Source organism: Microcebus murinus, chromosome 12 (genome assembly GCF_040939455.1).
Source record: "Microcebus murinus isolate Inina chromosome 12, M.murinus_Inina_mat1.0, whole genome shotgun sequence".
Lineage (NCBI taxonomy): Eukaryota > Metazoa > Chordata > Mammalia > Primates > Cheirogaleidae > Microcebus > Microcebus murinus.
In genome coordinates, this window is record NC_134115.1 from 76,507,160 (window position 1) to 76,525,492 (window position 18,333).

The 18,333-nt window shown below is 39.4% G+C and overlaps 1 protein-coding gene across 1 annotated transcript in view; it reads left to right on the forward strand.

Annotated features, from left to right (window-relative positions):
• Positions 1–18,333, forward strand: part of PAPPA (pappalysin 1) — a 244,615-nt gene that overhangs the window by 98,268 nt on the left and 128,014 nt on the right. Inside the window, exons 8-9 of the mRNA XM_012768795.3 lie at positions 11,882–12,010; positions 17,069–17,160. Coding sequence (XP_012624249.3) covers positions 11,882–12,010; positions 17,069–17,160 — 221 coding nt within the window. The remainder of the gene's footprint in view (positions 1–11,881; positions 12,011–17,068; positions 17,161–18,333) is intronic.

Below are 18,333 nucleotides of genomic sequence, written 5' to 3' on the forward strand. Positions count from 1 at the left end.
TCTCTGATCATAGGGACGTCTCCCTTGGTTGCTGGGAATGAAATCATAGAGAGCTGACGTAGTAATGTCATGGCAGCTGGTGCGGGCTGGGGGCTGGTAGAGGAAATGAGAGCACACATTTGGCTAAGCTCAGGGTCCACGTGACCCTCCTCGAGCCCTCATTTCAAAACAAACTCAACCTTTTAGGTTCAAGTTTTCCCTCTCATCAGAAATGTGACTTCCTGCTTCTAAGAAGCAAGGCTTACAAAAGGGCTCAGAAGACTTCGTGGACATCAAATAGCTCTTACAAAATAGTGTTTTGATGAGTTAAGTGTAAATGAATCAGAAACATAAGGATTACATTTTCCCTGAGTGCACATGGGTTTCAAAATTGAGGGGAAATGTAGTTTGCTAACTGCACGCCGGCTTTCACGAAACCCAAGGCACTCAAGGGGAGGGTCAGGGGAGAGAAGAAAGAGAAGCCCAGCCCCCAAATAGTTTTAGATGTGGTGCCAAATTCGAAAATGCTGTTGGGCTCGCCCTCTGCCAGTAATAAAACTGCTGGCCACCCAGAGAGGCCACAGGGAGGAGAAAGGAGATGGCTTTCCCCACTGGCCCCTGGTCCTCAACAACTGTGTTCAGTTAGTGCCGCTCAATCACCAGCTGTCACCGGGTCCCTCCGCTGGACTGGCTGGCCCCGACTTGGCCTCGATTTTCACACTATGCAGCATGCCTTGTTTACCTCCAACTATATCTGGTGTTTTGGCTCCCAGAGCCCTTGGCCACCGGTCAGCTTGTCACAAGCCCCTGCTCTGTAATCAAGTGACCTGTCCATCACCAGAAGAATGTTTGGAAAAAGCTGTCACACATCGCTTTTGGTTGCATTCAGGAAAAACAAGAGTCCTTTGTAGATCTTTTCCTCTCTCCCTTCTCTAATGTTATCCAGGTGTGGCATTTCCCCCAAACTGGTAAATGTCTTCCCTTCAAATCTCGACCTGACACAAATAACCAGTTAAATCTCAGGACTGCTGTTACCTTATCCCAGGATTTGAAGCTTTGGATCTTTTATAATTTCCACATTGTCTCTCCATTCTTTCCCTTGTATTTTGTTTCATTGCACCAAGAAAGTAGAAAACCATTTCAATTGGTGGTAAAAGATGATTAAAACAAAATAACAAAGGCCTTGGCTGCAAACTGTTAGTTTTATTAAATTGGCTACTGTGTTTTAAATTAGTACCAGGGCAAAGCTTTGGACAATTATATCAAAGGCTGCTGGAATTAATCAGTTGCATGTACACAATTGCTCCTTTCTGAGCCTTATATAGAGCGAGCACAGCACAGTCAGTATGAAAAGAATGAGGTTTGCATTACCTGTGTGAGGGACAGATTCTAGCCCCATGGGGAGATGATCCAAATGCCCAGTGGATTCTCAGACCTCATTCTTCATTTGTTTAACCCAGAACATGGATTGGAGCTCACAATGGTCACCAGGAGGAATGAGAGGATGCACATTGCGAAACAAATGACCATTTTCCCAAACAAAGATTCTTTCTTGGCAATGGGACCTCAGCATCACAGCTTTGCTTTAATTAGGGGGCACCTGAAGTGGAAAGACAGCAGTCTACTGAGTGCCTGGACCCGGAAGGAGGGAAAGTGAGCGTGGGAAGAGCCCAGGCTTTGCAAAGACTGAAGGCTGATTCCCTGTCTCAATGACTGTTAGCATATCTAAGTCCTGACTTTTACAGCTGGAAGTAGGGCGGAGACTTGGGAAATCACTGCATCCAGTTCCCCGATTTTATGACAGTGACTCTCCACCACTCAATGACTTACGCCTAAGACGCCTCAGAGCCTCCAGCCATTTCCTGCATACTGCACCCTGCCATTTTAATAAAACTTTACCATTTCCTTTGGCTTACCTTGAAGTTCAGTCTAGATAAACTGTTCTTTATCTAAGAAGATTTACCCATGTCCTGATCCATGCCATTACTACAGCTCAGAGTGCCATACTCATCATCCAATTTTTTTTTTTTTTTTGCATTTTCCTATGTGTATCATCTCAAACTACTAATTCATTCAACAGATATTGCTGAAATCCTGTTCTGTGCCAGGCACTGTGCTAGGCACAGATATAAAGCAATGGAAGAGCCAGTGCTCTTTGTCCTTGAAACACCTAAGACACACCATCCTGGAAACCTAGTAGAGTCTAATACGACCCCATGAATGCTGTTTGGATGAATGAGTGGACGAACAAATGAATTAACATAAATATATTTATTCAGAAATGTTCAAGATGGTCAAAGCCATAAATATAATTAGCTAGCTTAAAGCCAACCAGCTGGATTTATGTCTCCTATACTCTTTTTTCATGAACACTAAAGATGAAGTGATATCACAAATTTGCAATTTTATATTTATACAAAATTGTGTGTGTGTGTGTGTGCGCGCATGCATGTGTTTTTATATATAAAAAGATATGTGAAAGGAAGTTGACCAGAATGTTCCTGGTAGCTGTCTCAAGAGTGATAGAATTGGAGATGCTTATACTTTAATTTCTTCAAATAGCACTCTAATTTGCTATAATAAGCATAGATGATCTTTATTGTTAGGAAAAAAAATAAAGCATTATGATAATATACTATCACTTCTCAGTTTAAAAAAAAAATTCAGCTCCCACTCTACCGATATCTTAGAGCTGAAACTATTTTTCTCTACATTTGTATATAAAAAAATAAAATAAAATGTACTTTAGCCTGAGTTGAAACTCCCTAAAATACTTTAGAACTATGAAGGGAAGTTTGCCTTATCTTCGAATAGCTTTGGTGCCCTGCATTTGATTGGATAGTGCTGCCTGTTTCACTAAAGTGTGCTCATCTAAGAAGTCAGCTCAATGTCATGGGAGGTTCAAGGGTTCTAGAGTCAAACAGGCTTGTAATTACTCTCTCTCTCTCTCTCTGACATCAGGCAGATCACTGAACTACACTGAGTCTCAAATGAAATATTGATATAATTTCTTCTTTTCAGGTTTACATTAGAAATAGCATGTGAAAATTTGGTGAGGTAATATCTAAAAATATTTCCAATGAGAACATTCATCCAGATATTCTAGATGGAATATAGCAGATATAACTAGCATCCTTTAAAATGCATGACTGAGATCAGAAAAATAAAAAAGGATATTTCCAGGGGCAAGACATGCAAGAAATAAAATAGAACTAAGAACTATATGAGGAAGCTCTGGATCTAATTTTTTGTTGGTATAGTTTGATGAGAGAGAGCCATAAATTTTGGCAGTTGAGTGGCTTGAATATCCTTTTCTATTCCAGGAAAGGATATTTGGCCCAACAACTCTGCAAGGTGATGAGTTCGAACAAAGGACTTTAAAATGTTAGGACCACTGAAAATCCACATGTTTAGTGAAAGGGTATATTAAAGAAAATATATATGTATATGTATATGACTAGTTAGTTGCCTACCTTCATAGTCTGACAATTCACTGACTTTTTGTTTTTTGGAGTCAGTCTCTCTCTTTTACCTGGGATAAAGTGTAGTGGCATCATCCTAATTCACTGCAACCTCAAACTCCTAGGCTTAAGCAATCCTCCTTCCTCAGCCTCCCGAGTAGCTGGGACTTACAGGCATGTACCACCACACCAGGCTAATTTTTACATTTTTTTGTAGAGACAGGCTCACCTTATGCTGGTCTTGAACTCTGAAGCTCAAGTGATCTTCCTGCCTCGGCCTCCCAGACAGTACTAGGATTGCAGGTGTGAGCCACTGTGCCACACCTAATTTACTGCCTTTCTTTGCCTAGGATCTGAGTAAATTTATAACCACTGTCTTATACCTCACAGAGATCTGAGGTTTAAATTCATACTGTTAAGTAGGGTCTGAGAATGCTTGAGTTGAGAAACTAACTGGAAAAAAAGGAAAGGTCCTAAATCAATGCTGTTGCAAGGGTACCTAGAAATTAACATAAAATCACTCTGAGAGAGGACATAGGCTTGACCCAGGGGACACATGATTCCCACAGATAGAAAACCATGGAACATGAGTTCATGTGTCAAAATTTAAAACACAAGGAGTAAAGAAGGCATCAAGAGCAAGGGCCAGTAAACAACATCAGGGCTTTTATTAAATTTTGACTTTAGGCTGGGCATGGTGGCTCAAGGCTATAATCAGTTTACAAGACTCAGTTATTTTTATCATCCCCAAACTATAGAGTGCAGATATACCTTCACATATACAAGTGTGTATGTATATATCTATGTATGAATAGATAAAACCTACTATTGATTATAACATTGACACCTATAAAATACTAAATTTAGCAATTTATTTCTAATAAAAAAATCATCACAATTTTTGTGAAGAAAGCCTTAAAACTTTCCTGAAACCATAAAGGAAGACCTAAATAAATAAAAAAGATAAACTGTGAGTATAAATGGGAGAATGCAGTACTGTAAAGATCCTCTTTCTCCTCAAATACATCTATGCATTCAGTGAAATTGGAATCAAAATGCCAACAGGCATTTTTAAGAATGAAACTTAGGACCAGGCACGGTGGCTCATGCCTGTAATCCTAGTACTCTGGGAGGCCAAGGCAGGAGGATTGCTTGAACTCAGGAGTTCGAGACCAGCCTAAGTAAGAGTGAGACCCCGTCTCTAGTATAAATAGAAAGAAATTGGCCAAACAATGAAAAATAGAAAAAATTAGCTGTGGCTAATTTTTTCACAGTGGCTCATGCCTGTAGTCCCAGCTACCCGGGAGGCTGAGGCAGGAGGATCACTTGAGCCCAAGAGTTTGAGGTTGCTGTGAGCTAGGCTGACACCACGGCACTCTAGCCCAGGCAAGAGAGTGAGACTCTGTCTCAAAAAAAACAAGAAAAAGAAAAAGAATGAAGCATAGAATAAACATGGAAGAACAGAAATTCTCATGGCTCTTTTGAAGGAGAAAAAAAAGGTATAGAATGAATTCATAACATAAGTCAAGATGTTTATATAGTTATGGAAATTAAGATAAACTGCCACTGATAAGATGATAGATAAGAAATAGACCAATGTAACAAGGTAACCCAGAAACAAACTTATGTAAGTACTGAAACGATATATGGTAAAGACAGTATTGCAGTTCAGTAGTGAGAGGATTAACCATTATCCTAAAAGAATTGACTAACACTGAACAAAAAATTCACCCATATTTGGGAGAGAAATGTCCTTACTTCAAATCGTTTTCAAAACTATATTGTAGGTAATTGAAACCATATATGTAAAAAACAGTACCCTAAAATTATTGAAAGGAAATTAAAGAGACTATCTTATGACCTTAGAGTAAGGGAACATTTACTCCATAAGATGAAAAGCACAAGTTATGAAAGAAACAATTAAAATTTTCTAATCATCAAAGCAACATAAACAGAATGAAAAAATTGGAGTTATAGACTTGAGAATGGTATATGCAACACCTTTAACTACAAAGAATTAGTATCCACAATATATAAGTATATAATACTTACATATTAATACAGAAAAATAAAAAATAAGCCAATTTAAAATAGGCAAAAAGATGTACAGGCAATCCACATGACTAGAAACCTATGAGGTCCACAAACATGTGAAAAGATATTCAGGCTTGTTAGTAATAAGGGAAAAGCAAAATAAAACAATAATTAAATATCATTCAATAGCCATCAGATTGGCAAAAAATTAAGTGTTTGGCAGAGACCCGAAGTGCTGGCACAGACCCGAAGCAATGAGAAGTCTGTGGGTAGACTTGTTAATTGGTACAACCATTTTGAAGCATAATTGGTAATATCTAATAAAGTTGGAGATGAAGCTACTCTCAGCCTAACAATACCATTTTAGCTATTTTTCCTGCAGAAAACTTTTGCTCCAAGCACAAAAGAACATTAACGCAAATGTTTAAAGTAACATTGTTGGAAATGACAAACAAAAAATTAAATAACGATAATAATAACAATAATAAAAGAACTGACCCAGGTATCTATCAAGAAAAGAATAGCCAAGTGAATTGTGATATATTACTACAGTAAAATACTCTTATCAGTGAAAATAAGTAAGCTAAATCTACTTGTAACAATATATGTGATCTCAAAATAATACTGAGGGGAAAAAAAAGCCAGATGTATAAGTATAATATTATAAAAATTCATGAAATTCAAAATATGCAAAATAATATATGATTTATAAAAAATATAAAAATGTGCATGGGAGGGAAATGGAGGGTTCAGACTTTCTCAGTATTTTTTATTTATTTCAGACCAGAAATGGGAGATATGAAGAAAATATGGCACAATGTTATAATTTGACAAATCTGGGTAGTGAGTTCATGGATATTTGTTACAGTGTTCTCTGTACTTTTCTATATAGTTGAAATATATTCTAATTACAACAAAAAGAACAGTATGTATAAAGTCTTTGGCTCAAGCTCAAAGAGTGGTTATTTCCTTTCCTTCCCATTCTTGGCTAGAAGCTGATATACAAAGTGCCCAGGCATTACCCTCTGCCTCTTAGCCCAAGGCTAGACTGGAATACTTGGGCTCTTCCTGAGCCAGAGGTATCCCAGGTGGTCCCACCATTATGCCTTCTAGCTCAGACAATCTGGGTGGTAGGTCCTGACCTACACCCATTCTCAGAGCAGAATTTTATTAATAATCGCTGAGGTAGCTTCTAGCCTGTAGGACAGCTCAAGACAGAAAGGTACAACATTACATTCCTCATTAAATTAGAATTATGGATTGCAGAACATTCTTCCCAGACTCCCATTTCATAGATGAAGAAGTGGGTTGTCAGAGAAGGGAAATAAATGGCTTGTCCATGGTTGTGAGTCGGTGTGAGTATTTCAAGGAGAACTTGTGTATTGTGACTTCCAGATCTTTCCAACAGGTCTTTGTATATGAACTTTTTTTTTGTTCAAAAGTAGGTCTTTTGATTGCTATTCTGCTGTATTTTCTAGTTCATAGCAGCTGGGGACTTCCACCTCTGGAGAGCACTGTCTTGAGATGGAGTTAGACAGAGTTGGTTCAAGTCCCTGCTCTATAACAAAAGCAGTGTGACTATAGGCAGGCAGCTTAATCTACCTAAGTGTTAGTTTTCTCATCTGAAAAGGGGGATAATAATAATAATTACTCAAGAGATTGTTGTTTGGGTTGAGATTGCACATACAAAGTATGAGACATAGTGTTAGCATATGATTCATACACAACAAATTAAAACTATAATTGCTATTTTTATTCCAGAAGATGAAATTGTAAAGAAGTATAGCATAGTTTAGTTATACAGAGAGAGAAAGACCATGATAAATGAATGCTATGATATGGAAACAATAGGAGGTCAATAATGAGTAATCAGGGGGCTCAGAGAGGCTTCTAGAAGAAGCAAAATGTGATATGTCCATAGTGTAATGAGTCTCTCTCTCCCTTTCCTCCCAATAGTACCTTTGTATCTCTCATTTTATCTTCACATTGGTATGGAACAAGGATCATATAGAAAGGAACAAGGATCATATAGATAGAAAAACAGACCCAAAAGAATGAAGTGACTTGCCTACAGATTTCAGATGGGTTTTAATTGGCCTATCATGATATTAACCATATACCAACACTTTAAAGTTATGCACTTAAGTGTGTATAAAATATTTAATCTTATGTCATAGGGCGCTTAGCTTCCTTATATATATATTGTTTTTAAGATAATGATTTAATAATCTATAACTAAATTTTACTGTAGGTTGTCCTCCAAATTTGATATACATCTACCATCAATATGACTTTCTAAGAAAGAATACTGAACAAATCATATCAATCAGAAATAGCAGCAGTTTTATTTCAAATTGCCAGAATGCAAACCTAAAGCAGATATGTCATTTGAGTTATTTGCAAAAGAATGATGGGTGAATGTTGAAAAAGGTTTTTAAAAAGGCATGCAAAGAATACACACACACACACACACACACACACACAAAAACCTTCCAAATAGCTAAATATTCCCATCACATTTAAATTTGTTAGTTAGAAACGTAAAATTAGTCTGGGCGCAGTGGCTCACATATATAATCTCGGCACTTTGGGAGACCAAGGCGGCAGGATCGCTTGAGGTCAGGAGTTTGAGACCAGCCTGAGAAGCATAGTGAGACCCCATCTCTACAAAAACTAAGAAAAATTAGCCAGTCATGGTGGTGCACCCTTGTAGTCCCAGCTACTCTGGAGGCTGAGGTGGGAGAATCACTTGAGCTTCAGAGTTCAAGGTTGCAGTGAGCCATGATTGCACCACTGCACTCCATCCTGGGGGAAAAAGCAAAACGCCACCTCTTAAAAAAAGAAAAAAAAAACATAAAATTAATCTGCTATACAGTTTAAAGAATTGATGATTAAATACTAATGATGGTTAATTTTTTTAAAAAAAACTTAAAATGGCATTCAAATTTCTTTGAAAGAAATCAGAAGCGGCCAAAATAATCATATGAATAATCAGATGAAGTTTGAGTTCCAAACAAAGAGTAAGTGGGTAGCAAGCTTCCATTACTGCACTAAATGAGAAGATTCTGAGCTGGGAGTGACTCTGTGTCAGAATGTTCTGTTGATGCTGTAAAGGCTGGAAAAGGGAGATGCTAGAGGCAGGAGAGGTAAGATAGCGGCTGTTTCAGTGGTCAAGGTTGAGATGCTGGTGGCAACAGAGTTAAAGAGAAAGGGTGACCTCAAGGCGTTGGGGTTAGGGGAATTGAGAGGGCTCAGGGTCTGTTTGGAAGTAGGAAGCGCAGAAGGTAAAGGAGTTTAAGAGGTAGTAAGGCTTTCCAGATGGTTTTAGGAGCAGCTGAAATGAACAACTTGACAAAAATATCCTACTTTTAGACTAACCATGAAATAGGTTCTAACCTCTGGCAAAGCCCTCAGAGGCCACTAACTTGTCCTTCTTAAAAAAAAATCTATCTAGTTTCTTGAGAAAAGAGCCGTTCTTGAGCATTACTTTTGACTATAACCTGGAGAAAATGCAGTTTTATTACAGAAATTTTTCAGTGGAAAAGCATAATCTGGTTAGTAGCAGTTGCACCCATTCCCCCTTCCCTACCTTTTAACTAAATGAATGGCTTTGAATTCTATTTTTCTATCTGAAAACTTAGAATAGCAGCCCCTGCCTCAAAGAGAGGCTGCCAGACTTCTGGGAGATGATACACAAGCCACACACAGAGTTGGAAGAAGGAGGGTTATTGCGTGTTCTCCACCAGTCAGATGTGTCGTGTGTGATCCTGGTGGGGAAGAAGGAGGGTGGTGGGTGGAAGAGGTTATTGGGAGACAGATTTTGCTGCAGGGTAAAGACAAACCTTCTGGGATCCAGAATTTTCAGAAGTTGGAAAGGGTCACCTGGAAAGAAAGTAAGCTGCCAGGCACTGGGGTGTTCCAGCTAAACGTTGTAGTGGAAACAAGATTTTCCATCAAGCCATGGCACACATGGTAGGTGGTGGCCTCATCTTCATGGGCTTACCTAACCAAGGTACACGTGGGCGTCTGTCACTCCTTCTCTTCTGCTGAAATACTATAACATCATTTCAGTGAATGAGAATGTGGAGGATTAGCCATTAATAGTAATGGGATTAACTGTCATAGGCCAGGCATGTACGTGCTTTCTGTACGTTCTCACATTCAATCTGCAGAGTGCTGTGAGGCCAGGTCTATGACTGATTTGAAATAGGCCCAGAGAGGTAAGACACCTGCCCATGACTTCCTGGCAAGTAAGTGATGAAGCCAGGACAGAGACACGTTTGTTTGTCTCTGTGTTGATGTTATTGAGGAGGAGGAGGAAGAGGGGAGGAGGAAGGCCAAGGTGGGGGCAGGAGGAAAACATTCACATATATTAGCCAACCGCCTTAAACATTGTCAGCCACAAATCATTTGTGACACACACCACAAGTGAAAAACACAGTGTAGAAAAATACTTTTCACACTCTCACACTTTTCTGCAGAAATGGCCTATCCATTTAGACAGGGACCATATACCCCCAGGGACCTGAGATGTAGCCTAAAGCAAATGTCTTATTTTATTTTGTAACATGATCGTTTTCTTGAAATATAAAACATGCCTCCACATTTTAGAGCAAAATGAATGTATAATAGAATGCATGTCACATTTATGTTGTCTCTTCATGTATCCCTGGGAATATCACTCTCTCTGCCACCCCACTCTGGTTTTAGAAGTATCACCAGAAAATTTATACACTCATTAGTCTAGAGGTGGATAAAATGGGCAATGAAAGAAATTGTAAAGCCTATAACTCTATCAACAAATTAGCATTCCAGAGGTTTACAAGGCAACCATCATTCATTCATACACTGTCTCAAGATTTTTGTATATTCACCTACTTCATTTTCATTGACAGAACACGAACTCTTCAATGCCTTCTGTTCTACTTCCGATATTAGTAGCTCCAGTGTTGCTAAAACAAACTCCCTTTGGAGTAATACATCCAACATTCTCAGGAAGGTTATGTTCCTTACCAGAGTCCTTCTATGCTCATAAACTCTAACTCATTGTTGCGTTGAGAATCAAAAGACATTCTCCGTCCATTGCCCCTGCACCTGTTATCTTATTGGCCTTATCCAAACAGCCCCAGCCCTAACAGCAGCTGAAATAACAGATGGGCAAGAGAACTTGAGATTTTTTGACATCACCCTTTTGTTTATGAAATCCGCCCCCCCAACTCTGGAATCTGATAGGAATTCTCTTCATTGTCATTTTATGTTTTTCCCATGGTACTTTTTTATTACTGAAAAATAAATAAATGCGATAGAGGGAGACGAAAGAGAGGAATAACACCTCCATTTGAAAATGGCCAAAAAGCATATAGGGGTGGAGATTTGGTCATGGAAACTGACATAAACATATATTTGCCTTGGAGGATAATTGGCAGTAACTGCATTCATTTGCTGGTTTGTTGGTGAGGCAGTCAGAACAGGTAGTAGGAGATCTTGAGGGGAGATGCAATCTAGGCAAGTGGGAAATCTGGCAGGAACCAGCCCATGGGATTCCAGGACATGACCCCACTTTGCAAGGGATGAGTTATTAAAACAGACCTAACATATGGATTGGATAGGCAGAATATAAGCTATTTCTTAATAGCATGTGATTGTAAGCAAATTGCCCAACCTTTTGATATCTCAGATTCATCATCTGTAAAATCAACATGAAAATACTAGCAGCCATGTAGGGTTGTTTTGATTCTCAAATAAGAAATGCATGAAAAGTGCTTAGCCTAGGGCCTGATATTCTATTAATGGATGCTGCTATTATTATTGTTGTTGTCAAGAGTGAAAGACATAGGGAGAAGTGAGTGACAGGGAGGAGGAGAACCACTATATATGCTGCATGAGGAAGGACCTTGCTTGCATGTAATGAGGTTTCTGCTCAGGTTTTTAAATGAGGGGAAAAAATAAGAAAATGCCCAGAGACTCTATCATGGGGCTTTCCCACCTCTCTGCTTTTGCTTATCATATTTACTTTTCCTGGATGGCTTTCTCTCAAACACCTTCATTATGGGTCACACACCATCTGATACTTTTCCACTGGGGGTTTTTGTAAAGCTTCAATTAAAGATAGAAAAAGCACCTAGTAACATACACGGCTATTAATCAGTCAATTGATGTTAGTTATTACTGCTGTACGTTTTAGTGTAGTCTATTATGCTTAGCAGACTGCCTTAACCATAGTAGACAATAAAAATAGTGCCTCAACCATAGTAGTCAGTAAAAATCATTAGATAACTAAATGTGCATTTGATTTCAAAAATGAGCAAGACTAACATGTACTCCAGGGGATCGATTTTCTGTTCTCTCCTTGTCTGCCCCCAGCGTTGTATTTGCATAGCTAATAGTCTTCTTTATATTTTTTCCAGAAATCTAAGTCTTGGCAGTGTGTACCAGTATCGGGTCATAACCATTTCGGGAACTGAAGAGAGTGAGCCATCACCTGCTGCCGTATACACCCATGGAAGTGGGTACTGCGGTGACGGAATTATCCAGAAGTAAGTAGATCTAGCTGAAGAAAGAAGAGGAGAAGGGACTCTGATTAGGCCAAGAGATGGTTAGGGTGCTGAAATGATCAGATTACTGCCACAAATGCTTATGAAATACTCTTCAATATATGATCTGTGAGTTACCAAGTATCCCCACTAGTTTATCAGTTGGTCTTCCAACTGCTGTCCTCAGAAGAAAAGCGATGACTCTTTTTGGAACACATGCATTTCTCAAGTATGTAATAGAATGTGTGATTTGGACAGAGCTACCACTGTGCGCTTACTACCATTTGCTCTTGTTATTAATCGTTTTGTGTGTGCTACAAGGGTTCTCTTAGTCTTCTGCACCATGGCCCACGTTCAGTTGGCTGGATACAGTTCCTCTAGGTTAAAACACTTTCACATGGTTTGCTGGATACCATTTACATCTGTTAAAACTGCATATTTATTTGTTATTTCTGTCGTGTTCTGTTGTATCAACATTTTGTGAAATGGGTCAAAGGCCTGTAAAAATAGCAGAGTATTCCAATTCACCATAAGTTTAAGCTATAAATAGAAAACAGTACTCTGGAGGAAATATTGAATGTGAATGTGAGTACACTGAGGCAAATGATTCACTAAGTAAAGACTCCAGCCAAAAAAGAAAATTATGATTGGAAGACACAAAGATGCATGTCTAAAAACGGATTTTTGTCAGATTATCAGTCTATTCATCCTCTTGTCCTCAGGACAAGACGTTATGCAACTGCCAAATAGGGGCAAGAAGCCATCAAGACGTTCCCATTGTTTAAAACTCAATAAATAAACTTTTTTGAGTTCTTTTCCTCCAGAATAAGCACAAAAAAATGTTTTCTGGCACAAAGTTGAGAGTTTTGTCTCTAGAGGTGGAGAAGAGACTAATAATCATTGAAAGTTAAGGCCGTTATTGCTAAAATTATGTTCCTGAGTGCTAAAATATTTCTTTGCAAGTAACACTATTGCTAAGAGACTTCTAAAACTATTGACAGATTTAATGATAAACATTATATGTGGAGATGGCAAAACAAGCTATTGGCAAAATTCCTTCATTAAATAGCACTGCTGGGTGTCACATAATATCTGTGCAATATGGTATTGCAATTACTACTTCTGTGGGGGGAGGGGTGGCGTAAAGAAAGAATTTGCTTCACAGTTGGATGAAACCACTGATGTGCAGAACATGAATCAGCTCATAGGTGTAGTACATGTATGAAAAAGCAGTGCTAGATGACGATTGCTTTGTGTTTATCACTCAGATAAGGGGAAGAACACTTTAATTTGTTACTGATGATCTTGCGGTACATAACGTAAACTGAAAACCTCTGCTTCGGGATGGAAGGGCCAGCTAGCAGTATAGCAAGGACGATGAAGTGATGCAAGTGAAAAGAGTTAGCCTAGCACTACCGGTCCACAAAGACATCAGTTATTGGCCAGCAGTATGCTTTCTGATCATGACTTAGCATTAAACGAAACAGGGATGTTGAAAATAGGACCCAATAAGGACCAGCGAGTTCTGTCTTTTCAACTTGCTGTTCAAAAAGTTAGTAGTGTATACAAGAGTCTTCCCCTCTCTGCCCCCCACCCACTGAAGTATGCCAACTGTTCATGGAAAGGTATAATTCAGGTTTTGGGCACAAGGAATGACATTCTTGAAAAACATTGGTACTGACAAGACAAGTTGACAGTTATTTGCATGATTTCAAGTGGCTTTGCTGATGCAGTGTATCTCAGGGATATAGATTTATGTGTTCAATGTTCTGCACCTATAACTTTATATCTGAAATGTTGAAATTTTAATATTGAGGTGATACTGTTTAGGGTTTTTAAGTATTGAATTATGGTGTAAATCAGGCAATTGCCAAGAATTTGACTCCTCAAGCACAGAATATACAGCTTCTCACTGGTTTGAGAATAAAATTAATGATGTGTTGTATTAAATATAATATATGATGTTATGTGTGTTTAAGATCCACATCAAAATGCAGCAACAGAATAAGATTATATAGTTTCCAATGCGACAAAATTGAGGAAAGGAAAACCTTTCACTGCTCGGTCCCAAATTAAAGTATCAACTTCCAGCCTTTGATACAGCTTTTGTCTGATGGAGCACTGAACTTAAGCAGAGTGATCTCTATGGAGCAAGTACCCCATCATTTGCCAGTCCAAGATTGAGCTGCATATCTAGAATATTCCAAAAACACTTGCAGTTATTGCTGACAACCCACAATTGTGATTTGGGATTTTCTAATTCAGCACAAATTTTTTTTAAAAGACGATTTGGAGCCTTATCTATAGCTTAGTCTATCCATTTTGGAGACAGATATAAGTGCACTGGAAAAACACTGCAGACGTTATCATTCTGTTCTCTGATGTAAAACTATTATCATCATCATTGTTACTAATTTTCAGTAGTGTTCTTAATTTAATACAGTTTTTAGTACTTTTACCTAGAATTGGTAACCTACATAGACATCAAATACTAGTTAAATTACCTACAGATACCGAATATTTGTTGATATACTTTGTAGAAAACTAAATGCAGCTTATGGATGTTTCCCTAAGGAAAAAAGGAGAAAGAAAAAGGAAAACTTTGGGGAAAAGGATGGGTATCATCTTAGCCAATAGGATTTTTCATGGGATGATACATGCCAATTTGCTGTATCTCTAAGGGAATTTACAGAGAAATATGGATAGACTCAGCATTCAGTGAGGTTCCTAATAGATGAGAGGGCTCAGTTGTAAAGGATTCACAGCAACAGATCATTCCAATTTCATGTATAGTATAAAGATGAAGACATTGGATGAATATCATGATAATGATATTTATGAATATTTGTTGAACTTATTGAACTTCTACTATGCACGAAGCACTGTGCTACATTATTATCTTTTTGAGTTCTCCCAACAAGCATACAGGGATCCTATGATCAGACTTTACAGAAAAGACAACTAATGCACAAAGGGATTAAAGAGTTTTTCTCAAGCTTACACACCCAGTAAGGAGTAGAACCCCATTATGTGAACTGAGAGCTAAGCTTTTATCTGGATTCACCACTGCATGGCCATGTAATGTTACAACCCTGCAAACCTAGCAAGTACAGGCGTGGCTACATGCTGTCTGCTACATCCCAGCCACTGAGCCAGGCACAGAGGTGCTAGGAAATGGCAAGACTGTGCCATTTCCTTTGGCATCTTATGTCCTAGTATGGGGGGCTGTCAAGTAATAGGCAGAAACAATTTGACAACTGCTGTTATTGATGGAGCAAGATATCTATGGCCACATAGAAAGATGGTCACCTGCTCCAGCCCAAGAGATCAAGGAAGGTTTCTCAGAACCCTTTTGTCTAGTGATAGATCTGTCATGCCTAGAAGATATGTGTGGTGACCCTAATGTTTGAGTGGTGATAGAAGGCAGTTTGGAAGTAATTTTTATAGCTTAGGGAACTAGCCAAGGTTTAAAAGAATGAGAAAAATTTCTTCCCAGACAACCCATGAAATAGCTAAGAAGCCCAAGGTCACCAGCAATTTCCAGCCAGCAAGATTCACTGGCAGAGAATTCTGAGGCCAGCTAGGAATATGGACTTCTTCTTTGCTCATGAGTTTGCAGACAGGAGAGAACTTGGGTGGCTCTTTGGAGATCAATGCAGTGTCCTAGCCATCTTAAGGACTGATTGCGTGGCACTATCCTGCTACTCCAACACCTCCTAAAAGCAGCAAACATTGCCCAGTGTTAATTGCCCTGGTGAAAGGAGATGTCTGAAGCCTACTCCATGCTGTGACAGGTCCCAGCTGGTCTCCCAGGAGGGAGGGACAACTGCCACACACACACTCTGTACAGACCTCCTAAGGCAAAGTGGGAACAGGAACTGTGATTTTCTGAGCATCTACTATATCCCACACACTGTGACATTGTATTCTTGCACCAAACTCTAAGGATTAGGCCTGATTATTTCCATTTTAACACATGAGAAAACTGAGGCCCAACACCTGTCTACAAGAGCGCTGTGAGCACTGTGCAATGGAGTTTTCTGCAGTGATAGAAACATATTCTGTGCTGTCCAATAGAGTAGCCACTAGCCACATATAGTTAATGAGTACTTGAAATGTGGCCACTGTGACTGAAGAATGGAGTTTTAGTTATATTTTATTTTATCTAAATTTAGGTCATCACGGATAGATCAGAGAAAAGTCAAGTAACTTACCCAAGACCATACAGCTAGTCTGAAGTGTAGGGTTCTAAAGCCAAGTTTTCTGTTTTCAAAAGGATGAGAATTTTCCAGAAAGCAACAATCCATCCAGAATTTCAGGTTTTTCTCCTCCTACTCCTTGCCCAAGCCCAATTTAAAGAGTATTGCTCATTTTCTGCACATACCACCCAACCTTTGGAAAATCATCCTTAGGTGATGGAAATAATTCCAACGAAAACAAGAGGAGGCATTTTTATTTCTTAGTAGCATCATCCCACAGGCCTTGGAGTTCTCGACACCATGCAATGACACACCCAAGGGAGAATGCAAAACTTGCCAATGAAAGAGTGACTAAACTCAAGCATGCGAATGGAAAAAAGTCTTTACCTTCCAGTGCAGTGGGGGAGTAGGGCAATATCCAGGCGGGGAATCGTGAAGAAACATTCATATTATAGAACCTACAACATGGCCTTCAAATTTGTCCTTTTAAGATCAGAAACACGGAAATGGCAGTAAGATTTCCTAGACACTGTGGGAACTAGGTCTGTTCATTTATTAGTTCATCTATTTATCCATTTCTTACTCCCATCTGCCTTATTAACTCACTTGAAACCTCAGAGAATGAGTTTGAAGCAGGAATTCTACTTTGTCATCAGGCACACAAACGAATGGAATAGTATCTTGTAAATCTACACCTTTTATGAGTCTTATTTTGAAGCTGAATAAACAGAGACTCAAGACAGGGAAAGGGATCTGTCCAAGGTCTCAGGAAAGGTTCTCGGCCCAGAGAGGGACTTTTCAGGTGTCTGGCCACAGTTCTGAAACTGATCTGTGGAATTTCTCTTTTGTATGGGTTCTGCAGAAGCCAAGGTGAAGAATGCGATGACATGAATAAGATCAACGGTGATGGCTGCTCCCTTTTCTGCCGACAAGAAATTTCCTTCAATTGCATTGGTAAGTCTCTGCCGTTTCTCAGGGCCTGGCTGGAGAAGTGGGAGGTGTGGAATAGCTGGTCAATTACAGTAACAACAATAGTTATGTCTACATCACCACTCACTCCTTTATATTAAACACATTTATTGAGTGCCTCCTGTACCAGGCACTGTTTTTAGGCATCGGGGAAATACAGCAGTGAAAAAAACAAAAAGTCCTCAAACGCTTATGTTCTTGTAGATAATGGCAATGACAGGTTACTTTTTGGATCAAGCTTTACCTTACAAATATTATTGCTTTTCTTCATACCAGCTGTCCAGGGTGGCTATTATTTATAGATGTTTAAGGCTTTTATTGTTACTTCGCAGATGAGAAAAAATCAGAAGCTAGAAAGATTATAAAACTTCTTCTGGAGTCATACAAGTCAGCAGTGGCTGAAGGGCCAGGACTTTAACCTGATTCTCAACAGCCTGCTCAGCTCATTTTGGGGCGCAACCTCTAGCCAGGATCTAGGAAGCACGGGGTCCCCTCTGCAGACGCAGAACCTTGGGCAGTCTCTCAGATCAGAGGGAAGAGGAATAGCAGACCAGCCTGTGTTTAGAAAGCAAATGTCCTTTTCCCACCTTTATGGAGTCAGTTGGGAAATTTGTTTTCCTCTGCCTTCTCTTGCAATCTGGCTATCTTGTTGTTTCAGCCCCACTTGGGAGGCCCTGGCCAGCCTGGGGCTGGTAAACAGACAGGGGTTGGGGGTAGGGATGGAATTTTGAGCTGGCCCAGATGAGATCATACTTCCTTTAAGATGCAAATCGATACCTGAAGATCAAAGGTCCTCCAGCTAATCCCCTGGGCTGGAGGTGAAAACTAATCACAATTCATTTGCAAGTACAAAAGACAGAGGTGCTCTATCTGAAGAGGGAGGGGGCAGCTACAGAGCAGGCGAAAACCTTGGTGGGAAGATTTCTCACCGAAAGGCAATTTTCTAGGAGGACTGAAGCAGGGGAGATGTCATTGCATCCTGGCATCTGCAGTGCATTGCAGGGGTACATTTAGACATTCTTTCTCCTGGTAGATCCTGAGCTCTGTGAGGGTAAAACCATGTATCATTTATCTCATATTCAGTTCTCAACACCCATTCATTGCTCACCGACTATATCCTTGGCACCCCATGGGGGCTGAACAGAACAGAGGTGCTCA